At 41.6% G+C, this 15,280-nt stretch overlaps 1 protein-coding gene across 2 annotated transcripts in view; it reads left to right on the plus strand.

Moving 5' to 3' along the window:
- The window catches only part of LOC129857597 (ubiquitin carboxyl-terminal hydrolase MINDY-3-like), a 50,357-nt gene that overhangs the window by 3,517 nt on the left and 31,560 nt on the right, over positions 1–15,280 (plus strand). For both annotated transcript variants that reach the window (XM_055926027.1, XM_055926028.1), the window contains exons 5-10: positions 212–263; positions 963–1,077; positions 1,171–1,244; positions 1,360–1,439; positions 1,984–2,054; positions 2,581–2,661. In XM_055926027.1, coding sequence (XP_055782002.1) covers positions 212–263; positions 963–1,077; positions 1,171–1,244; positions 1,360–1,439; positions 1,984–2,054; positions 2,581–2,661 — 473 coding nt within the window. The remainder of the gene's footprint in view (positions 1–211; positions 264–962; positions 1,078–1,170; positions 1,245–1,359; positions 1,440–1,983; positions 2,055–2,580; positions 2,662–15,280) is intronic.

Raw genomic sequence — 15,280 nt, forward strand, 5'->3', positions numbered from 1 at the left:
CCACTAATACCCATGTAATATGAATAACTCACTACATGCTGTAGTGAGATGGTATTAATCATCGCATATGATAGTGGGTAGACCACATAGTGACTAGTATTGCAGTTACTGTTAATCTAGAATAATGACGTGTTGTGTTCTGTCAACGTTACCTAAGTTGTTTCACTAGAACGTGTGTGTGTTTGCATCTCTGTGTGTCTATTGTGTGTAGCTGCTTTGGCTGATGAGGATCTTGGCTTTGAGCGGTTTCACAGCATCCTCCAGTAAGTAACTCTACTGACTGTGACTCGTCTCTCTATTGGCCATGACTTCCATGGAGATGAAAGGACCACTGCAGTGCAGGAAAATCAGGAACGCTAGTGTGTGTCTCCGTCTGTCTGGGATTGGCTGAGCCTGTGTGTGTGACTGGAGTTTCTCGATAATGATTTACAACCTGCTGACTCTGCACACACACTCCTCACTAATTTCTTAAGGAGACACACACACAATCTTTGATTTTCTGCCAGAGGAGCATCAGATTGCCATCTGGCCCATTGCGTAATAATACTGCACTGTCAGCATGAACTACTGCACTGTCAGCATGAACTACTGCACTGTCAGCATGAACTACTGCACTGTCAGCATGAACTACTGCACTGTCAGCATGAACTACTGCACTGTCAGCATGAACTACTGCACTGTCAGCATGAACTACTGCACTGTCAGCATGAACTACTGCACTGTCAGCATGAACTACTGCACTGTCAGCATGAACTACTGCACTGTCAGCATGAACTACTGCACAGTCATAGAAGTGTGACAGTAAATGACTGCTATACAATAATGTTTCAGTAACTGTTCAGTAGTTGTATGGTTATTATACCTACATTAACCTGAACCCCCCCCCCCTAAATGAGTGCAATGTCATTAGAGGTGCTCTTGGTGACTTCTAGCCCCTGACCTTTGACCTCTAATCTCTACAGGAAGCGTATTGTGAAGTCATTATCAGAGCTTAGAGAGGAGGTGGTGTCTCTCTACGAAACCTGGAAAGGGCGCTGTGGAGTCCTGCTCTTCCTCTACTCTGTCATCCTCACCAAGGTAAGGCTCTGCGTGCGTGTGTTTGTATGTATGCGTAGTACTCTGCACTCTGTGTGCATGCATGTAACCACTTTTCTCTTTCTGTCTCTACAGGGGATAGTTAACATCAGGAATGAGATTGAAGATACTGCAGAGCCTCTCGTAGATCCAGTCTATGGCCACGGCAGGTACGACCCCTGATCCCTCACTTTATTGAATATTTTTCAGCTACGTGTCTTTTGACGACTTGAGCTAAGTAATGTTCCAAAAGGCATAAGCCATTACTTTTCTTTCTCTCTGCAGTCAGAGTCTGGTTAACCTGTTAGTGACGGGTCATGCTGTCTCTAATGTGTGGGATGGAGACAGGGAGTGCTCTGGCATGAGTAAGTACTCAACACACACGCTGACACATTAAAAAGAAAACTTAAAAAAAAAACATTTTTGTCATTTAGCAGACGATCTAATCCAGAGCGATTTACAGTATTGAGTGCATACATTTTTATACTTTATTTTCATACTGGTCCGCTGTGGGAATCGAACCCACAACCCTGGCGTTGCAAGCGCCATGCTCTACCAAACGGGGGACACACACACAGCGGATTACATTATCTTAGTGCAAAGTGTTTTGCAATAAGCCTCATTTTCTGGCAGCGTGATTTAATTTGAAACTTTTCTTCAATGAGCGTTAGGTGACTATTTATTGCTCAGTTTAGTGAAGTTGTTTTTCGAAGATGCTGTCGTTTCCTGGTGACTGTGATCCCACAGCTGAACACTAGATAGCAGTGATCAGTCACACTTTCACTGGGTCAACACGTACACAAAGAGACCAAAGAAGCTGTTTCATTTAAGAAAGAAGCTGTTTCATGTTTTTTTGGTCTAAGCTAGGCCTCTTTCTCTCGTCTCCCTCTCTTTCCCTCCCTCCCTCAGAGCTCCATGGTATCCACAACCAGGCATCCGTGGGCTTCCTCACTCTCATGGAGTCACTACGCTACTGCAAGGTACGAAAACACACACATTCCTTCAGGCTTGTTATGTCCAAACCATAGTGGTGAGTTTGTTCTTGTTCACTAGTCACGAATGATTGCGGGGGGAGAGATTCAAACATTCTGTGAGAGAATCAGCACCATAAATAAACACATTGTCATACACACTCCCTCTCTCACACATACTGCCACTTCTTGTCTGTGACTGACTACAGTAGATTAGGAACTACAGTAGATTAGTAGAATAGCTGAGTATGTCTGGGTAGATGAGTTAGACCTGGGTACATTGGTATGTTCATGCTATAAACCTGCTCATTGAACAACCATTGTATTAGCAACAATATGACAGTCTTCTCTTACTGTACGTATTCTATTACGACATCAGATTGTATTCCCTGATCATTCCTTCTGTTAGTTGAAATGGCATCAGAAAGCCTTTATTTTGTAAAACTAACCTAGTCTGGGATCAGACAGTTAAGTCAGTCTGGAATATGAATCAGAACTGCTTTGCTCTAGTTTTGGGTATGTATGCGTGTTTCAGGTGGGTGCATTCCTGAAGTCTCCTAAGTTCCCTATATGGATCCTTGGCAGTGAGACTCATCTCTCAGTGTTCTTCGCCAAGGTAAGAATCACACACACTCAACCTGGGCCCTGTGTGTCTGTGTGTAATATAAGCCAGTCTCTCTTCCAGCAGCAGGTCAGAAAAAGCAGAAATAGGAATGTGTGCTTTAACAGATTTAATACTGCACAGTTCAGAGAGAGCGAGAGACGGGAAGTGAGAGGAGGTATTAGAAAAGATAGGACGGCAGTAGTATGGTCTTATAAGGCTAGTTGCTGTTGTTTTTTTGGCGTTGTCTTGAAACCTTGTGGTCAGCTGCAACTGGGAAAATCAGCATGTAACATATCTGACATGCCAAGCAGCACAAAACACACACACACACACACACACACCAGTGTTTTGGGCGAAGCAGTGTTTGTGTAACACAGCTGATGTGGGGATTGAGAAATGACAGCATGTTCACAACATTTATTCATTGTTACAAATGGACTCTTAAAGCTGAACTCCTTAATGGTGAAACTTCCCTGTCTGTTTGTAATATTACAACAACAAACCCCCCCCCCCAGTCATCAGTGCACGCGCGATAGCAGTGCACAATATGCAGTGGTGATTTTAGCATGTAAATCTTGGTGGGGCAGAAACAAGTGGAATGCATGCCATCAAAGCCACTACATTAAACAAATACATTACCGTAATTGCACAAACGGTGCCCACAAACTGTTAGTGCCCACGTAAAGCTGTCCCAACATCTTACCACTGATACAACTGGCTATCAGTGGAGCCTTGTCTGGCAGCAAAACAGTTCATTCAACTTCATTTACAAGGCATATAAACTATGGCATAAGGGGACGACAAGCGTATAAGAGACAATCAGTAATTTCGATTAAGATATTAATGAGCGAGCTCGGACAGACGTAGTCATAACTATTTATTTAGCACTTTTGAAATCTACAGCGACAGAATTCAGAACATGGGCCATTCTTAGTGTTCTCCCTGTACACCAAGTCAGAACCGTATGTTAAATAAAGGTGTCATATAAGCACACAATGAAAGCTCTTAGAATATTTGACGAATTAATACATTTCTCAAAAACAGGTTATAGGCTACATGTGAACCACCAAGTCAGAACAGTAGGTGAAATTAAGATGGGTAAATAGACCAAATTATTAGGGTGATGCACATGGGCTACTAATGTCTTACACACAACATACACTTAGTATTACTTTCTTAGCTACAGTATAAATATTTCCCTGGCATATTACATTTATGCAGCAACATACAATACATGTTTGGACTCACCTTGTTGTGCTGTGCTCACTTGAACAGGAAGTTTTTATGTCATCAAAGTCTGGTGTTGTCTGGATTTATGGTGCTTTCAAAACAACTGGGAACTCTGGGCACCGTTTGTGATGGTGCCCAATGATCTGACGTCATTGATCTTCAGGTCGTAGCTCTAGAAAGATGCCGTATTTACATTTCCGAGTTGGATGACCGTTCAAAACGTATTTTCCCAGTCGGAGTTTGTTTATTCCCGACTTCCCAGTTGTCTTGAACTCACGGAAGTCAAGTTTTTATAGTTCCGAGTTAACAGTTTTGAGCGTGGCATAAATCATGCTTCATTGACAGCATGGCCAATGTTGAATGTTTATCATTTTAAATTTGGAAAATAGCCTCTTAATCCCAGATTTGGGACCACACAGCAATTCCATTGAATAGCAGGCTAGTGCTTTCTTTGCAATGCTTGCAGTTAGCCACTGTCATTGATTCCTTCCAAACCACTTGTTGAATTTGCGATTTCCAACTTGTGTAATGTTTATGGCCGATGAGTACCGATATGTTTTTATCCATAATTTCTCTTCGTAAGTTTTCTTCATATGACAAGGATTAAAAATGATTTCCCAGTAGATTGTCGACTTGATTCATGATGATGACTGCTAGATAAGATTGTGAAAGTATGATTTTGGCATGATCAATCCAAGCTACTGTAGATATAACCTGATTTGTCTTCATTTTATGTGGCCAATGTCCTTGAGCGTTCTTCGATTGGCACTTCTAATGTACTGTAACTATATGGCAGCCCCCAAGGGGCTAGAATGTTTTAGCTCTACCCTTAGACTTGGCGGTGCGTAGTGTCCCCATGAGTGACAGAACACTGAGCCAGTCACGGTGCAACGCTCTGTATTTTCTGCTGGCTTGCACCACCACCACAGAAAGCACTGAACTAGGCTGAAACACCTGCATTTTACGAGCTGCCTTACTCAAGAAAACAAAGAAGAGACCATGTTTTTATGCAGCTTTATTAACTCAATTATTTATATATATATATATATATATATATATATATATATATATATATATATATATATATATATATATATTTTAACATTGTTGGCAAACTATGTGACACGTATTAATGCCAAAATAACATGCAAAACAGGCAAGTTTTGCTCTGAATGACAGGTCGCAACCAACAATATGTAATGCTTTTTTTTTACCATGCTGCGTGTCAACAAAAACAATAGGTTAAATAAAACGTCACACGGTGCTGAGCATTTGATTTGACTGCTGGCGGGCAAGGAGAGCCCAAGCTCCGCTAAAACCATTGACAACTACTTGACGTTTTCGAGGGGTTGTTTAAATGAATGTTATAACTATTTGGTTTTAATATCATCACCTTGAAGAGCATAGTCAGAACTACACAGTTCAGATTACTCCACATTTAGCTCTGATAGTTTTACTGCATGCTTTCAGTAAACATCAATTAATCATGTACTTCAGGGTACCCTTTCCATTTGGCATGTAGCTGGCTAGCTAAGCTTCATCAGAGATTTAGGCTTTTGGAAAGAGCTTGACATTGGCATGTCCTCGTCCTGGTAAAGTCGTCAGTCACACTACTGTAATCAACACTATAATAGATGGCACGCAAATGAAACAATATTTGGATATAGCCATCTAGTTTATCCCCTGAAAGTTAGCTTGTTAACTAGCCATATACAGTGAGCTCAAAGTATTGGGACAGTGACACGTTTTTTTGTTTTGGCTCTTTTTATTCCAACACTTTGGATTTGAAATGATACGACTGAAGTTAAGTGCAGACTGTCCGCTTACATTTGAGAGTATTTTCAGGTGAACTGTTCAGAAATTAAAGCACTTTATGTACGTGGTCCCCCCCACCCCACCATTTTAGGGGACCAAAAGTATTGGCACATTCACTTACAGTACCAGTCAAAAGTTTGGGTTTTTCTTTATTTTTTTTACTATTTTCTGCATTGTAGAATAATAGTGAAGTCATCAAAACTATGAAATAACACATGGAATCATGTAGTAACCAAAAAAGTGTTAAACAAATCAAAATATATTTGAGATTCTTCAAAGTAGTCACCCTTTGCCTTGACAGCTTTGCACACTCGGTGTTCTCTCAACCGGCTTCACCTGGAATGCTTTTCCAACAGTCTTGAAGGAGTTACCACATATGCTGAGCACTTGTTGGCTGCTTTTCCTTCACTCTGCAGTCCAACTCATCCCAAACAAACTCAATTGGGTTCAGGTTGGGTGATTTTGGGGGCCAGGTCATCTGATACAGCACCTCACCACTCCATCTTGGTCAAATAGCCCTTACACAGCCTGGAGGTGTGTTGGGTCATTTTCCTGTTAAAAAACAAATGATGGTCCCACTAAGCGCACACCAGATGGGATGGCGTATCGCTTTATTTCTAAATAAATCAGACAGTGTCACGAGCAAAGCACCATCACTCCTCCATGCTTCACGGTGGGAACTACACACGCAGAGATCATCCGTTCACCTACTCTGTGTCTCACAAAGACAAGGCAGTTTGAACCAAAAATCTCACATTTGGACTCATCAGACCAAAGGACAGATTTCCACCGGTCTAATGTCTATTGCTTGTGTTTCTTGGCCCAAGCTAGTCTCTTATTGGTGTCCTTTTAGTAGTGGTTTGTTTGCAGCGATGTGACCGTGAAGGCCTGATTTCACGCAGTCTCCTCTGAACAATTGATTGAGATGTGTCTGTTACTTGAACTCTGAAGTGTTTATTTGGGCTGGAATTTATGAGACTGGTAACTGGTAATGAACTTATCCTCTGCAGCAGAGGTTACTCTGGGTCTTCCTTTCCAGTGGTGGTCGTCATGAGCCAGTTTCTTCATCGGTGCTTGATGGTTTTTGAGACTGACCATGTCTTAAAGTAATGATGGACTGTCGTTTCTTTTGCTTATTTGAGCTGTTCTTGTCATAATATGGACTTGGTCTTTTACCAAATAGGGCTACCAACCTTACCTTGTCACAACACAACTGATTGGCTCAAACGCATTAAGAAGGAAAGAAATTCCACAAATTAACTTTTAATAAGGCACACCTGTTTATTTAACCTTTTATTTAACTAGGCAAGTCAGTTATGAACAAAATCTTATTTACAATGACGGCCTACCTCGACCAAACCCTAACCCGGATGACATTGGGCCGATTGTGGTTGGGATACAGCCTGGAATCGAACCAGGGTCTGTAGTGACGCCTCTAACACGGAGATGCAGTACCTTAGACCGCTGCGTCACTCGTCGGGAGCTCCCCGAGTTGTCATCAAGGCAAAGGTGGCTACTTTAAAGAATCTCATATAAAATATATTTTGATTTAACACTTTTTTTGGTTACTACATGATTCCATATGTGTTATTTCATAGTTTTGATGTCTTCACTATTATTCTACTATGTAGAAAATAAAGAAAAACCATGGAATGAGTAGGTGTTCAAACTTTTGACTGGTACTGTATGTGTATTTAAGTAGTCAAAAGTTTAGTATTTGGTCCCATATTCGTAGCACGCAATGTTTACATCAAACTTGTGACTCTACACACTTGTTGAATGCTTTTGCTTTTTCTTTTGGTGGTTTCAGATAATTTTGTGCCTAATAGAAATGAATGGTAAATAATTTATTGTAGGGCCTCCCGGGTGGCGCAGTGGTCTAGGGCACTGCATCGCAGTGCTAGCTGCGCCACCAGAGTCTCTGGGTTCGCGCCCAGGCTCTGTCGCAGCCGGCCGCGACCGGGAGGTCCGTGGGGCGACGCACAATTGGGCTAGCGTCGTCCGGGTTAGGAAGGGTTTGGCCGGTAGGGATATCCTTGTCTCATCGCGCTCCAGCGACTCCTGTGGCGGGCCGGGCGCAGTGTGCGCTAACCAAGGGGGCCAGGTGCACAGTGTTTCCTCCGACACATTGGTGCGGCTGGCTTCCGGGTTGGAGGCGCGCTGTGTTAAAGAAGCAGTGCGGCTTGGTTGGGTTGTGCTTCGGAGGACGCATGGTTTTCGACCTTCGTCTCTCCCGAGCCCGTACGGGAGTTGTAGCGATGAGACAAGATAGTAATTACTAGCGATTGGATACCACGAAAATTGGGGAGAAAAGGGGATAAAAAAATAAATAAAAAATAAATAATAATAATTTATTGTATGTTTCTAAACATGCTACCATATTTACGGATACTGCTGAATGAATCGTGAAAAAGTTAGACGCACAAATATCATCCCCCCCAAGACATGCTAACCTCTCCCCATTACAATAAGTAATGGGAGGTTAGCATTTTTGGGGGGTATGATATTTATTCCTATAACTTTCGAACACTTAACTTCTTATGGCTGGGGGCAGTATTGAGTAGCTTGGATGAATAAGGTGCCCAGAGTAGAGGTCAACCGATTTAATCGGAATGGCCGATTTTAATTAGGGCCGATTTCAAGTTTTCATAACAATCGGAAATCGGTATTTTTGGGCGCCGATTTACCAATTAAAACTTTTTTTTTTTTTACCTTTTATTTAACTAGGCAAGTCAGTTAAGAACACATTCTTATTTTCAATGACGGCCTAGGAACGGTGGGTTAACTGCCTTGTTCAGGGGCAGAACGACAGATTTTCACCGTGTCAGCTCGGGGGATCCAATCTTGCAACCTTACAGTTAACTAGTCCAACACAATAACGACCTGCCTCTCTCTCGTTGCACTCCACAAGGAGACTGCCTGTTATGCGAATGCAGTAAGCCAAGGTAAGTTGCTAGCTAGCATTAAACTTATCTTATAAAAAACAATCAATCAAAACCACTAGTTAACTACACATGGTTGATGATATTACTAGATATTATCTAGCGTGTCCTGCGTTGCATATAATCTGACTGAGCATACAAGTATCTGACTGAGCGGTGGTAGGGAGAAGCAGGCGCGTAAAGATTCATTCAGACAGCACTTTCGTGCGTTTTGCCGGCAGCTCTTCGTTGTGCGTCAAGCACTCCAACATCACTACTTTGGACGGCTCTGACTTAGAATATGTGGACAACTACAAATACCTAGGTGTCTGGTTAGACTGTAAACTCTCCTTCCAGACCCACATCAAACATCTCCAATCCAAAGTCAAATCTAGAATTGGCTTCCTATTCCGCAACAAAGCATCCTTTACTCATGCTGCCAAACATACCCTTGTAAAACTGACCATCCTACCAATCCTCGACTTCGGTGATGTCATTTACAAAATAGCCTCCAAAACCCTACTCAATAAATTGGATGCAGTCTATCACAGTGCCATCCGTTTTGTCACCAAAGCCCCATATACTACCCACCACTGCGACCTGTACACTCTCGTTGGCTGGCCCTCGCTTCATACTCGTCGCCAAACCCATTGGTTCCAGGTCATCTACAAGACCCTGCTAGGTAAAGTCCCCCCTTATCTCAGCTCGCTGGTCACCATAGCAGCACCTACCCGTAGCACGCGCTCCAGCAGGTATATCTCTCTAGTCACCCCCAAAACCAATTCTTCCTTTGGACGCCTCTCCTTCCAGTTCTCTGCTGCCAATGACTGGAACGAACTACAAAAATCTCTGAAACTGAAACTGGAAACACCTATCTCCCTCACTAGCTTTAAGCACCAGCTGTCAGAGCAGCTCATAGATTACTGCACCTGTACATAACCCATCCACAATTTAGCCCAAACAACTACCTCTTTACCTACTGTATTTATTTATTAATTTATTTTGCTCCTTTGCACCCCATTATTTCTGTCTCTACTTTGCACTTTCTTCCAATGCAAACCAACCATTCCAGTGTTTTTTTTAGTTTTTATTTTACTTGCTGTGTTGTACTCACTTCGCCTCCATGGCCTTTTTATATTTTTATTTATTTATACATATATCTGTTTGCCTTCACCTCCCTTATCTCACCTCACTTGCTCACATTGTATATAGACTTTTTTATTTTTTTCACTGTATTATTGACTATATGTTTGTTTTTACTCCATGTGTAACTATGTGTTGTTGTATGTGTCGAACTGCTTTGCTTTATCTTGGCCAGGTCGCAATTGTAAATGAGAACGTGTTCTCAATTTGCCTACCTGGTTAAATAAAGGTTAAAAAAAAAAAAAAAAAAAAAAAAAAATTGCGCTGTTTATGACTTCAAGCCTATCAACTCCCGAGATGAGGCTGGTGTAACCGAAGTGAAATGGCTAGCTAGTTAGCGCGCGCTAATAGCGTTTCAAACGTCACTCGCTCTGAGCCTTCTAGTAGTTGTTCCCCTTGCTCTGCATGGGTAACGCTGCTTCGATGGTGGCTGTTGTCGTTGTGTTACTGGTTCGAGCCCAGGGAGGAGCGAGGAGAGGGATGGAAGCTATACTGTTACACTTGCAATACTAAAGTGCCTATAAGAACATCCAATAGTCAAAGGTTAATGAAATACAAATGGTATAGAGGGAAATAGTCCGTTAATTCCTATAATAACTACAACCTAAAACGTCTTACCTGGGAATATTGAAGACTCATGTTCAAAGGAACCACCAGCTTTCATATGTTCTGAGCAAGGAACTGAAACGTTAGCTTTCTTACATGGCACATATTGCATTTTTACTTTCTTCTCCAACACTTTGTTTTTGCATTATTTAAACCAAATTGAACATGTTTCATAATTTACATGAGGCTGAATTGATTTTATTGATGTATTATATTAGGTTAAAATAAGTGTTCATTCAGTATTGTTGTAATTGTCATTATTACAAATAATAAATCGTCCGATTAATCGGTATCGGCTTTTTTTGGTCCTCCAATAATCGGTATCGGCGTTAAAATCATACTCGGTCGACCTCTAGCCCAGAGTAACTGCCTGCTACTAAGGCCCAGTTGCTAATAAGTGCATATTATTAGTAGATTTGGATAGAAAACACTATGACGTTTCTAAAAACTGTTTGAATGATGTCTGTGGGTATATAACAGAACTCATTTGGCAGGCAAAAACCTGAGAAAAAAATCCAACCAGGAAGTGGGAAATCTGAGGTTTGAAGTTTTTCAGCTCATCGCCTATCGAATATACAGTGGGATATTGGTCATATTGCACTTCCTAAGGCTTCCACTAGATGTCAACAGACTTTAGAACCTTGTTTGATGCTTCTACTGTGAAGGAGGGGGAATGAGGGCTCTTTGAGTCAGGGATCTTGCAGAGTGCCATGAGCTGACCACACACGTTCACGTGATAGTTAGACCTGCGTTCCATCGTATTTCTACAGACAAAGGAATTCTCCGGTTGGAACATTATTGAAGATTTATGTTAACATCCTAACGATTGATTCTATACTTCGTTTGACATGTTTCTACGAACTGTAATATGACTTTTCGTCTGAACTTTCGCATGGACTTGCCCGCGTGTCGTGAGTTTGGATTGTGTACTGAACGCGCAAACAGAAAGGAGGTATTTGGACATAAATTATGGACTTTATGGAACAAATCAAATTTATTGTGGAACTGGGATTCCTGGGAGTGCATTCTGATGAAGATCATCAAAGGTAAGTGAGTATTTATAATGCTATTCTGACATCTGTTGACTCTACAACATGGCAGATATCTTTATGGCTTGTTTGGGCTCTGAGCGCTGTACTCAGATTATAGCATGGTGTGCTTTTTCCGTAAAGTTTTTTTGAAATCTGACACAGCGGTTGCATTAAGGAGAGGTTTATCTAAAGTTCGATGTATAATACGCTATCTTTTATCAATGTTTATTATGAGTATTTCTGTAAATTGATGTGGCTCTCTGCAAAATCACCGGATGTTTTGTAGGCAAAACATTACTGAACATAACGTGCCAATGTAAACTGAGATTTTTGCAAATAAATATGAACTTTATCGAACAAAACATACATGTATTGTGTAACAAAGTACTATGAGTGTCATCTGATGAAGATCATCAAAGGTTAGTGATTAATTTTCTGCTTTTTGTGACTTCTCTCTTTGGCTGGAAAAATGGCTGTGTTTTTCTGTGAATAGGTGCTGACCTAACATAATGATATGTTGTGCTTTCGTCGTAAAGCCTTTTTGAAATCGGACACTGTGGTGGGAATAACAACAAGTTTATCTTTAAAATGGTGTAAAATACTTGTATGTCTGAGGAATTTTAATTTTGAGATTTCTGTTTTGAATTTGGCGCCCTGCACTTTCACTGGCTGTTGTCATATCGATCCCGTTAACGGGATCCCAGCCATAAGAAATGTTTAAACAAAGTTGAAAAGGGGATGTTAGCTAACTTCACTAAGTAGGGCTACGTTGGTTGGATAAAAAAGTACATTAGGTCTACTTACCACTATGTTTAGCCAACTGTACAAAGTTTCTACTGGTAGCTTGCAGAGTAGAAAATATCAGCTAACAGTACATTGGCAAATGCTTCCTTCTGCTGCTTGACAGGTAGAGCCCACAAAGGATGGGACAATTATCTTAAACTTAAAATACTCAGGTATAGTTCACTTTTATTATCACTCAAATATCAAATTAATGGTGGCCAATATTGAGAGATCGAGGCTACCCTCATGTATGACAATCATGTTTACTGACCATGAAAAGCATGCAGTTACTTGCTATATAACTGATAAAAGAGCTGAGCTAAATGTGAGCTATTATTATTATTATTATTATTATCAGAACTCCACAGAAATGTGGAGTTCTGACTGTTCTTCAAGAGGTGATTGTTACAGCCAAATAATTAACATTTTATTTAACAATCCCTTGAAAACGGCACATAGTTGTCAATGGTTTAAGTGGAGTTGGGTCTCCTTGCCCTCTAGCAGGCAAATTGAACGTTCTGCAACGTATTGTTACGTTTTATTGATAACGACCTATAACAATGGTGGTGTGGTGGCACTGTCCCCCCCCCCTCCTACTGCACATTCTATCTTGAAGTAAAATTACTTTAACAATTTGGAACACTATTTTAGTAAACAATTCTTCCAAGAATAAACTGAAAGATCCTTCTACATGCAGGCACTGGATTCTGTTGGCTGTGGATCGTGTGTGTAACTGTATACTGCTATACCTGCGTATCAAAGCCAGCAATCAGCTTAAGGCCGGAGGGAATTGATTCTCTCTGGTACAGGATATGGCATCAGAGGAAAACAGAATGTTACAGCTAGCGTTTATCTCATAACACCACACCCAATGGATTTTCGAGGAAATGGATAATACAATTATTGTATAAAGTGATCGTTAACTCCAAAAGCAGAAGTTTGTCAGCAGTTTCCAGGCCTTTTTAAAGGGGTCTTATTGAGATGAGTCCAAGTCCCATATCTGTGAAGATGTTGTGTATTGTGCTTCGACTCCGCTTATGGAAACATCTTGATTGTTGGAAACTATCATTTTAGATTAGAGCAGTTGTTCCATATCCCCTGGGGAAAAGCAGGGTACTGGGTAGTGTCTGCCTGCTAGGGGACTGGAACACATGTCGAGGCAAACTAGATGACCCAGAGTCATGGTCCTCATGATTTCACTGTGATGACTTCCAATAACCACCATGGCTCCCAAGGCACTGGTGACATGGCACACACACACACATTCCTGAGAGAGGGGGAACCTGATCCTGATTAGCATTAATGGTCATAGATGTGTGTGTGTGCCCTCAGGTGGTTGTTTTCTTTTTGGGAATGTGATCCCAGAGTTCCCATCTGGATCCGTTTGTCCCGCTGGAGACCGTGGACACTCTGTGGACCCCTCATTTATGATTGTTCACCCCTCATTTATGATTGTTCACTTGGCTGGGGAGAGAGGAGACTCATGGTGTGGTCGAAGTAACACGTTTGAGTATATGAATTTACATTCAATATGCAAGATGTGAGGGCAGGTTTAGAGATGTGAAGTTACTTAGATGCAAGAGCATAGTATAAAATTAATAGCATGGCATTTACATCTACAGTATGTCAAAACCAGTGGCTAAAAACCCCTAATGGCTAAGAAACAAATGGCACAAAAGGCCAATTTATTCTTCTGTCTCAAGGCTACAGTATATAGTCTTTCTGAATTACGTATACATGCATCATTACAGACGTTGGGTGATATGAATCTCATTCAACTTTCAATTGAACAGGGAGGTATCTGCTGATTTTTGGTACAGAGAGTGATATTGAGGAGCTAGAGCTATTTCAAGTTTGGATTGTCACATGTTGAGGCCTCTGAGAATTCTGTGTCCTGTGTGATCTGGGTCACAGGGTTATATAAAAACACTTGTACCGTGACCAGGAGTCCCGTATGGCTCATCGCGTTCTAGCGACTCCTTGATGTGGGCCGGGCGCCTGCAAGCTGACTTCAGTCGTCAGTTGAACGGTGTTTCCTCCGACACATTTGTGCGGCTGGCTTCCGGGTTAAGCAAGCAGGTGTTAAGACGCAGCGTGACTTGTTTCAGAGGACGCATGATTCGAGCTTCGCCTCCCCCGAGCCCGTTGGGGAGTTGCAGCGATGAGACAAGATCGTAACTACCAATTTGAATATCACGAAAAAGGTAGTTACAATTTTAAACCAAAAATATATTTTTACCCCTTGTACTTCAAACCATTAACTTTTGTGTAAGCAATCAAGCAGGTTATGCATATTATTATGGTAAGCAAAGATATGTAGGATATGGCATCCGGTTTGGGTTCTCCTCCATCCTCAACACACACTGAGCTCATGCAGCTGACAGGGAGAGGAGCTGTCTGCCCTGTCAGACACACGTTCTCCCTTTTTCCCCCACATACACATGCGCGTGCATATCGTGTCATTACAGTTGTAACTAGTTAATGTCAGTGTGTGTGTGTGTGTGACGATGACGACAACAGCGTTCAGTGTGTTAGTGTTGAGAGAGCTCTGGAGCTGACCTCAAACCATGCATCTTGTGATGCCTGTTCTATGATTCCCCTGTGTCCCTATCTAGTGTGTGTGATGTCCCGTCATTGTTAGTGTGGCTTTTAGACCATTAGTGTGTGACTGCCTCATAGCATTAGTGTTTTTATCTGATCTAATGGGACAAAAGCTCCCCCTTTCCACCACCCTCCCTCTTTTTACCTTTCTCACCCCCCCATCCACCTCTCTTCATCCCATTACAGGCTCTCTAGAATGGCCTGTAATGGGATCTGAGGCCTTCTGTCACCACAGAGAAGGAGGGAGAGGAGAGGGGGATGAGACTACAGAGGGGGGAGAAGGAAGAAAGGCAGGGGAGGAGAGATTGTGGAGAGAATATTTTGTGTATTTGAAAACTTTGAGACAACATCCATACCTCTCCAAAGTGTGCACAGTTGATAAGTAATTTCAATGCACATTATGACTCAAAGTCTTTTTTTAGTGTGTTTTTTATTTATTTTAAGCTCTCATTGCTGTGCCGTTGAAGAACTAGAGCAAGCACACTTGTAGTTGTTTTGACC

The sequence above is a fragment of the Salvelinus fontinalis genome, chromosome 6, assembly GCF_029448725.1.
Source record: "Salvelinus fontinalis isolate EN_2023a chromosome 6, ASM2944872v1, whole genome shotgun sequence".
In the NCBI taxonomy this organism is placed as follows: Eukaryota; Metazoa; Chordata; class Actinopteri; order Salmoniformes; family Salmonidae; genus Salvelinus; species Salvelinus fontinalis.